This window comes from Schistocerca piceifrons, chromosome 1 (genome assembly GCF_021461385.2).
Source record: "Schistocerca piceifrons isolate TAMUIC-IGC-003096 chromosome 1, iqSchPice1.1, whole genome shotgun sequence".
In the NCBI taxonomy this organism is placed as follows: domain Eukaryota; kingdom Metazoa; phylum Arthropoda; class Insecta; order Orthoptera; family Acrididae; genus Schistocerca; species Schistocerca piceifrons.
The window spans coordinates 90,300,405-90,309,931 of NC_060138.1; the positions used below are offsets into that span (position 1 = coordinate 90,300,405).

General features: G+C 41.7%; 1 protein-coding gene across 1 annotated transcript in view; it reads left to right on the forward strand.

The window, feature by feature from the left end:
• The window catches only part of LOC124787585 (protein phosphatase PTC7 homolog), a 117,196-nt gene extending 108,936 nt beyond the window's left edge, over positions 1 to 8,260 (forward strand). The window contains exon 5 of the mRNA XM_047254350.1: positions 7,796 to 8,260. Coding sequence (XP_047110306.1) covers positions 7,796 to 7,845 — 50 coding nt within the window. The 3' untranslated portion in view covers positions 7,846 to 8,260. The remainder of the gene's footprint in view (positions 1 to 7,795) is intronic.
• The last annotated feature ends 1,267 nt before the right edge of the window (positions 8,261 to 9,527 follow it).

Here is a 9,527-nt window from a genome sequence, read left to right on the forward strand (position 1 = left end):
TGCACGATGGAGCTCCTGCACATTTCAGTCGAAGTGTTCGTACGCTTCCCAACAACAGATTCGGTGACCAATGGATTGGTAGAGGCGGACCAATTCCAAGGCCTCCACGCTCTCCTGACCTCAACCCTCTTGACTTTCATTTATGGAGGCATTTGAAAGCTCTTGTCTACACAACCCCGGTACGAAACGTAGAGTCTCTTCGTGCTCGTATTGTGGACGGCTGTGATACAATACGCCATTCTCCAGGGCTGCATCAGCGCATCAGGGATTCCATGCGACGGAGGGTGGATGCATGTATCCTTGCTAACGGAGGACATTTTGAACATTTCCTGTAACAATCTGTTTGAAGTCACACTGGTACGTTCTGTTACTGTGTTTCCATTCCATGATTAATGTGATTTGAAGAGAAGTAATAAAATGAGCTCTAACATGGAAAGTAAGTGTTTCCGGGCACATGTCCACATAACATATTTTCTTTCTCTGTGTGTGAGGAATGTTTCCTGAAAGTTTGGCCATACCTTTTTGTAACACCCTGTATTCACCCAGGCGGTCTCAGTGTTGCTGGAGTGCACTACCAACCATTTTTCTGTGTTTTTCCTACTCATGACTCTCCTCCAATGGAACGTTTACAGCCTTCGATCCAACAAAGGGGATTTATGGCTGCTTTTAGAATTGCAGCATCCCCTTGTACTCTGCCTTCAGGAAACAAAATTGCGTCCTCATGATCACTTTGAGCTTTTGCATTTCTTCCTGGTCCGTTTTGACCTCACCCTGAGGTCAGCATTCCATCTCATGGGGGAGCCGTGCTGCTAATACGGGATGATGTTCATAGTCAACAGTGAACCCATCTCCCTGACTACCCATCTTAAAGCTGTCACAGTTTGCCTCTTCCTCAGTCATTTTCCCTTTGTACCATTTATATCCCTACATCATTCAATGTCACCAGGCCAGACTTCCTCCAGCTTATTAGGCAGATACCTCCCCCATTTCTGCTACTCGGTGGCTTTAATGACCATCCCTTTTGGGGTTCTTCCAGAACCTGTTGGAGAGATGCCCTCTTGGCTGACCTTCTTAATCAACTGAACCTCTTCTGCCTGAACACAGGAGCACCCATGTTTCTTTCCAACTCTTTGCACACCTATTCCCATTTGGATCTATCTTTCTGCACTGCCTAACATGCCCATCATCTAGAGTGGTCCATTCTTTCTGATACTCGAGTGACCCTTTCTCATGTGCTATCCATTTGCTGACACACATCCCAATTGTGTGCGCACCCAAATGGCAGCTTACTAAGGCCGACTGGCATCTTTACTTCTCTCTGGCAACCTTTGACAAACACGATATCCAAAGTTGTGATGACCAGGTGCATTATCTTACAAAGCTTATAATTACCATTGCATTGCAGAACGTTCCATTCTCTGCACTTCCTCTTTACCATGCCGTGTCCTGGTCCCTTGGTGGGTTGAGGCATGCTGCAACACAATTCGCATGTGGAGATGTGCTCTCCGCGTTTTTAATCACGATCCTACAATTGCAAACTGCATTCATTATAAAAAGATGTGTGAATAGTGTCGTCGCATATTTCGGGATAGCAAAAAAGCTAGCTGGATTTCATTCACTAGTTCTTTCAACAGTTCCACTCCCTCCTCTGTCGTGGGTCAGCCTCCAAAAGCCCTGCAGGACCAAGACTCGTTCCCCAATTTCCAGCCTGACAGTAGCGGGCGATGTCATCGTGGACCCTTTTGCTATCTCCAACACCTTGGGCTGCCATTTTGTGGAAATTTTGAGCTCTTCCCACTATCACCCAGCCTTCCTCCTCCAGAAACGAATGGAGGAGGCTCGGGCGATATCCTTCTCTTCTCAGAATCGTGATTGCTACAGTGTCGCCTTTACTATGAGAGAGCTACATCATGCTCTCACTTCATGGCAATCCTCTGCCCAGGGCCAGATGCTGTGTTAACATTCATTCAGATGTTGCAGCACTTTCTGCATAATACATAAAACTGCATCTAGGCAGAGCGCACATTTCAAAGACACTGGCGTGAAACCACTGTCATACCCATACTTAAGCCTGGTGACGAAAACCACCTTCCTTATAGCTACCACCCCACCTCTCTCACCAGCTCTATTTGCAAGGTTGTGTAACATATGATTCATGCCCGGGTGGTATGGTGGCTCGAGTCTTGCACTTTACTAACCACTGCACAGTGTGGATTTTGAGAGTGCCATTCTGCTGTTGACCATCACGTCACTTAGTCCATTGTCCACCCATATCATGAATGGTTTCCTCTGGACATCCCAGACTGTGGCCATGTTTTGTGATTTGGAGAAAGCCTAGGACACCTGCTGGAGGACTGGTATCCTCTGTTCGCTTTACACATGTGGCTGCCTGCACCATTTCCTTGAGGAATTTTTAACAGACAGAGTTTTCCAGGTCCGTGTGAGTTCTGCCTTGTCAGGCACATTTATCCAGGAAAACAGTGTGGCTCAGGGTTCTGTCCTGAGTGGCGTACTCTTTGCTGTCGCCATTAACCATATAATGGTCTGTCTTCCACTAGGCATCTCCGGCTCCCTTTTTGTTAACAATTTTGCCATCTGTTGCAGTTCTCCACATACTTGTCTCATTGAATGGAGTCTTCAGCAATGTCTCGATTGTCTTTACTCATGGAGCATCCACTGACAAAACTGTTTGTACGAATTTCTGGCGGCACAGTTGGTTCCTTCCACCGTCTTTACATCTTGGGCCTGTTGCTCTCCCGTTTGTTGAAACTATGAAATTACTGGGCCTTAAGCTTGATAGGAAAAACTCTTGGTCTTCCCACGTGTCTTACTTGGCAGCTCCCTGTACGTGATCCCTCAATGTCCTCTGTGTCCTCAATGGTATTTCATGGGACGCAGATTGAACCACTCCCCTCCGTTTTTACTTGTCCCTTGTCCGTTTGAAACTACATTATGGGTGCTTTGTTTATGCGTTTGCGTGCCCATCCCTCTTATGATGTCTCAATACTATCTGCCATTGTGGCATCATCTGTTTGTTCACTGGCACTGTTTACACTAGCCCGATCAAAAGTCTGTATGCAGAAGCTGCTGAACTACCGCTGTCCTACCACTGTGACTTTCTCCTCAGAGGTATGCATGCGGTTTGTCAGCCATGCATGGCCACCCGTGCTATGCCTCCTTCTTTGATGACACCTTTGATCGCCAGTGTGGGGCACATCCCTTTTCTGTTACCTCCTGGAGTTCTCTTTTTGGCTCTTGCTCCAGCAGCTTAACTTTTCACTCCCTGCAACTTTCCTGGTGGGTGTGAACCCTTCACCACCTTGGCGTCATGTGGCGGCCCGTGTTCACCTTGGCCTTCATTTCCTTCCGAAGGACACTACTCCAGCCTTGCTCTATCACCTTCAGTTTCGCATGGAACTTCACGACAGTACCTTTGTGTACACCGATGGCTCTCAGACTGACTGTGGTGTCGAGTGTGCCTTAGTCATTGGCGCAGAATTTTCAAGCATTGGCTTGTCACCAACTCTTACAGCAGCACTCTTCACCCTGTCTCAGGCCACGCAGTACATCTGGCGACACAGTTTTTTCAGTTGTCATATGCTCAAACTAGGACTGGCTCTCCCAAGGCTGTCAGTAGTTCTAATGGAATGTTGTCTACTCCCGGGGCCTTGTTTCGACTCAGGTCTCTCAGTGCTCTGTCAAACTCTTCACGCAGTACTATTTACAACTTGTACAGAAACCAGATGGCAGTTATAAGAGTCGAAGGACATGAAAGGGAAGCAGTTGTTGGGAAGGGAGTGAGACAGGGTTGTAGCCTCTCCCCGATGTTATTCAATCTGTATATTGAGCAAGCAGTGAAGGAAACAAAAGAAAAATTCGGAGTAGGTATTAAAATCCATGGAGAAGAAATAAAAACATTGAGGTTCGCCGATGACATTGTAATTCTGTCAGAGACAGCAAAGGACTTGGAAGAGCAGTTGAACAGAATGGACAGTGTCTTGAAAGGAGGATATAAGATGAACATCAACAAAAGTAAAACGAGGATAATGGAATGTAGTTGAATAAAGTCGGGTGATGCTGAGGGAATTAGATTAGGAAATGAGACGCATAAAGTAGTAAAGAAGTTTTGGTATTTGGGGAGCAAAATAACTGATGATGGTCGAAGTAGAGAGGATATAAAATGTAGACTGGCAATGGCAAGGAAAGTGTTTCTGAAGAAGAGAAATTTGTTAACATCGAGTATAGATTTAAATGTCAGGAAGTCGTTTCTGAAATTATTTGTATGGAGTGTAGCCATGTATGGAAGTGAAACATGGACGATAAATAGTTTGGACAAGAAGAGAATAGAAGCTTTCGAAATGTGGTGCTACAGAAGAATGCTGAAGATTAGATGGGTAGACCACATAACTAATGAGGAAGTATTGAATAGGATTGGGGAGAAGAGAAGTTTGTGGCACAACTTGACCAGAAGAAGGGATCGGTTGGTAGGACATGTTCTGAGGCATCAAGGGATCACCAATTTAGTATTGGAGGGCAGCGTGGAGGGTAAAAATCGTAGAGGGAGACCAAGAGATGAATACAGTAAGCAGATTCAGAAGGATGTAGGTTGCAGTAGTTACTGGGAGATGAAGCAGCTTGCACGGGATAGAGTAGCATGGAGAGCTGCATCAAACCAGTCTCAGGACTGAAGACCACAACAACAACAATGCTCAAACTCCCTCAGCGCACTTCAAAGCCTCTTTGTGCTGTAGACTGGTCATCCCTTAGTGCAATTGGTCCAGGAAAACAGTCACTTGCTCACTCTTGATGGAGCCACTGTGCTGTTTATGTGGGTTTCTGGTCATGTCGGTCCAACAGGAAACAAGACTGCTGAACCTGCTGCAAACGCTGCAGTCCTTGTACCTCAGCCCACTGGTTCTTATATTCCCTCCGATGATCTCTGTGTTGCCATCTGTCAGGAGGCAGCGTCACTTTACCATCACCACTGGTCCTCCCTTCATGGGAATAAGCTTCATGTTATTAAGTCTCACGCAGCGGCTTGGATGGCCTCCTCTTGGCCCTCTCACCACATGGAGGTCATTTTAACTAGATTGCATATTGGGCACTGCCTTTTGAGCCATCATTTGTTAAGTGGCACTTACCCACCACTTTTTACACATTGCACCCAAGTTTTAACTGTCTGCCATTTCCTGATGGAATCCCCACTTAAGCTTCCTGTCTGAGTTATCGGCCATTTTAGCAAAGGACACGCAGGCTGTTGACTGTGTTTTACTTTTCATCCATCCTAGCAATGTGGCTAAGGCCATTCAAATTTTGGTCTGTACCTCTGTTTCTTTATAGTGTATTTTATAGACCTTTCTCCATGTCCCTGTTTTTTAGCTGTCTTCTCTTACATTGATTGGGATTGAGATGTAGTCATTTTTTAACTCCTCTCTGTCCACGTGTTCGATAGTTTTGACTTGGGTGTATATGACTCTGGTTGTTTTTGCTCCCTTAAAAAAACCATTTCCATAGGTGACCAGGATTCATTGGTTCTGAACACCATTGTCACAGGATGTGACACCTGGTGCTATCAGTTCGATCCAGAATAAAAATGGCAATTTGTCATGGTGTTCACCATCCTCCCCGCAACGAAAGAAAGCTGTCTGCAAAAATCCAAGGTGAAAACACTGTTGATCACCTTCTTTGACAGTAACTGCATCATCCACAAGGAAGTTATTCCTGCAACTCAAACCATTAATGCTGCATTTTACCGGTTTGTTTTGAACAGATTGCTACAGCATATCCAGCAGGTTTGGCCTTAGTTGCACAAGACTGGAAAATGGATGCTAGTCCACAACAATGCACCCTGCACACTGTGTGAGTCGTGTGCGCCAATACCTGGTGCAGAAGATGGTAACTGTTCTTGAACATCCTCCGTACTCCCCTGATCTGGCTCCTGCAGGCTTCTTCCTGTTTGCCTACTTGAAGGTGGCCATGAAAGGTGAACATTGTGTGGACGTGAATGCCATCAAAGATCATGTGACAGCCATTCTGTGATTGATTCCACAGGAGGCCTTTGCTGATAGTTTCCAGAATCTGTATGAGCACTGTCAAAAGTGTGTTGTACCGCGTGCAAGCTATTTTGAAGGACAGTAAAGAACATTTGTTTGTATCTTACGTTTTGTTTGTTATCTGATAGCATTCACCAAAATTTTTACACATACCATGTATATTAAGCTTGATATGTGACATGTACATATATAGAACTTAATATGGAGCAGAATGTGCAGTTAAATCTTAGCTCCGTTGTCAGGTCCCAGCTCAACCAAGCACCAAAAGTATGGGTGATTGAGATTGTATTTAAATGTCACTGCTTCTTGTTTCACTCACAGCTATTTAAGCTGTACTTTTAGATTGTAATCTAACCACCAACTTGAAAATTGTTATATGTTCCGAACAAAAACCTCACTCAAAACACAAGTTTATAATGCCTCCCTGCAAATTAAAGTTGCTGCACTTTTAGTGAAGTAATACACCAATTATTCCCATGTTGTTTTTGCAAGAGGCTCTTGCTCTTGTTTATTGTTGATAGCCTCCTTCCGTTTGGTTTAATATTGAAGTTAAGCCCAGTTCAACACTTTGTTCAGTAACTTAACTATGAACAATGCTAAACAAAAATTAAGTTTTTTAGGCTGCCAGTCTTAGGAGACAAAGCACTTGTGGCATAAATTGTTCTAATTTAATACTTCGATTGATTCAGATCTGTGGAGCCCAGGGCTCAAGAAACTTTACAGGGTGATGGATAAAAAGTTCTCAATAAACTTGCAGCATCTAATTTGGATAAAATGCCAAGTTTTTTTATGTAACAGGCACAACATATTTTTCAAAATTCCTGTACTTCAGGTGATGCTGATGTTAAACACAATGATCAACAATAGTCCTTACAGACTAACTCGTGTAACTGTTGCTACTCTCACAAGAATATTATAAATCCATAGCATTCTCAGCTTGAGATTATATTTTAATAGAGCACAGCATTTCTTTTAATTTTCCTGTGTCGTTCATCTTGGAGTCAAGGTGCTCCTTGTCCAAATTAATCCTAGCTCTGTAAATTAGACTGTTCAGCATAGTTGTCTTCTGAGCTGAATAGTGACAGCTGCAAGTTTCCATAGTCATTGAAATCACCATTCATTTTCAGATATAATAATAGCAATTATCTTCACAGTTAGAATGACATTTAAGATTAGTTTACTTTCTTGAACCAGTCACATGACATGTGATGCACAGTGTGCAGCAGTGTTTTAATTTTGACATCCAAATATTGCATAGTGACTGTATTATTAAGAATTAAATAATGGATAGGCAGATTTGCCATCAATTATTCTATCAAAGATTAACCTAGCCATGGTCATTCCAGGTGATTACTTAGTACATAATTTCACTAGTCTTAAATTGAAGGTGATAATTTGAAACATCGGAGCCATTTAGGTTTTCACCTTGGTGACATTGTGGGAATGGAAGGGGAGGAAGTTATGTACACTGTACTGTGTGTGTTTAAAGGATAAGTTTTAATTCTTTTTTTATGTAACTGTTGATGACTTACATACATGTAATACAAGAGTGTTTTATAGGTTTCCTTGGTAAAAGAGCTATTAATTATTTCTGTCCATAAACTGCATTATACAATCTACAATATAAACCTCTTTCACTATATTTTATATGATTCTGTTCTGTATATTTGTTTTTCCTTCTGAATGTGATTGGTAACAGTTAAGGTATTTCTGAATTACATATGTAACTGTCTTATTTTCAGGTGGGAAGCCAGATGATATAACAGTGCTCTTGGCAACAGTTACTATATGAACTAATATCATTTAGGATGGTGGTGTCCACTGCACTGAAACATTTTGTCTTGTGCATTCAGACACATTAGGCATGTTATGTAGAAGTGTCTCATTGTCATGTTACAGTGTAGAAGTAAGTAGAAGTGGCATTAGATCATTGAAGTGCTGATTGCGAGAGGTGTTGAATTCTGACACAGATGAGTGGGTACTTCATATCTGATGTGTAGAATACTTGCTGACTGCTCTTTTGCAGAGACTGACAGTGGGTCCAGAGTAATGGGTAAAACTGATGCTCTTTAATGGAAAGCTTCCTAGCAGTGCCTGTTGCATTGTTTGTACTGTGTAGGGAGTGGATGTTACATTAATTTTTGTCATCTTTCATTTTTATATTTATACCCCTGCATGGTTACATATTAAAGACATTTTTGTGAAGACATCATTTATTATGCCTTTACGTGTCAGCTGTAATGTCTGCAGATTCAGCTAAGATACATCAGTGCTTCACACTGTGATAGATTAAAAATTGTTATTCCTTTCCTGGAACTTTCCTTGAGACTGAATGGTATCATATTCAATGAAATATGTTATGCTGCAGCTTCAATGAGCTACAGAAGTGATTTAAGTGGAAAATAAAACACAAGAAGTGATGTAAATGACAGAAAATGCAATTATGTAACAAACTGTGAAACAGTTAATAAAATAATTATAAACATGTCATGTACAATTTTTTTTCATATGAAGATTATGAACACCTGCAATTCAGAAATTGTCTTTGCATTAATAATATGCTGTAAACTTAAGATCTACATGCAATTGCCTATATCTTAAGTTATTATTTGTCATAGTTTTCTTCAAAATGTTTAGTTACATTGAAATTTTTATTGCTTTACATTTTTCCTGGTATTACATATTTTCCTCTTACTTCTCCTCCTTTTCTGCCTGTTTCATGTGTTTAGTTTCTGCTGCCAGGAATTTAAGCCAAGATAAAAATTGCTAGTAGAGAGCTGTCACATTGCGAAATACCTTTGGTCCATTTGAACAAGGACAGCCCAAGCCGTTGTCAATAATAGTGTTCTTTCAGGATTACAGTCAGAGTAGTCGTTATTTTGAAATAATTTAATTATGAAATTACATTTCTTATGACATTTGTAGCTACCGAATTTCACTATATACAACAAAATAAATAGCTTATCCTATCATGGCCATGACTACTCTAGGTGAAGCCTGATACTGATACTATGCCATTAAGAACTTCCCTAATAGCTTTGTATGCCTTTGCAAATATTCAGTCACCCGTTTCATATAACTGAATTTGTTAAGAAATGTATAAATGTAATCTAGCAACCTCCTCCTCGACTCTTCCCAGGAATCTGCCAGACAATGTTTTCTTAGGGGGATTGGTGTATAAGTAGTCCCATATTTGATTTATTTGCATTTAGATATACAAGCTGTTAATCAGTGTGTGAAATACAGGCAGAACCTTCTTGCTGCCTGACACCACATCCTACTATACAGGCAGTCATGTATAACTCCAGGCAGTCAGTACACAGCAGATGATTCTTCAACACAGTGACATGGTTAAAAAAAATACATTCACAATGTAACTAACAAAGATAAAATAAAATATAGCAAAACTTCAGACACGGGACCTGTCACAAATGACAAATTACAGTTGAAATGATCTACAGAGACAGTGTTTTT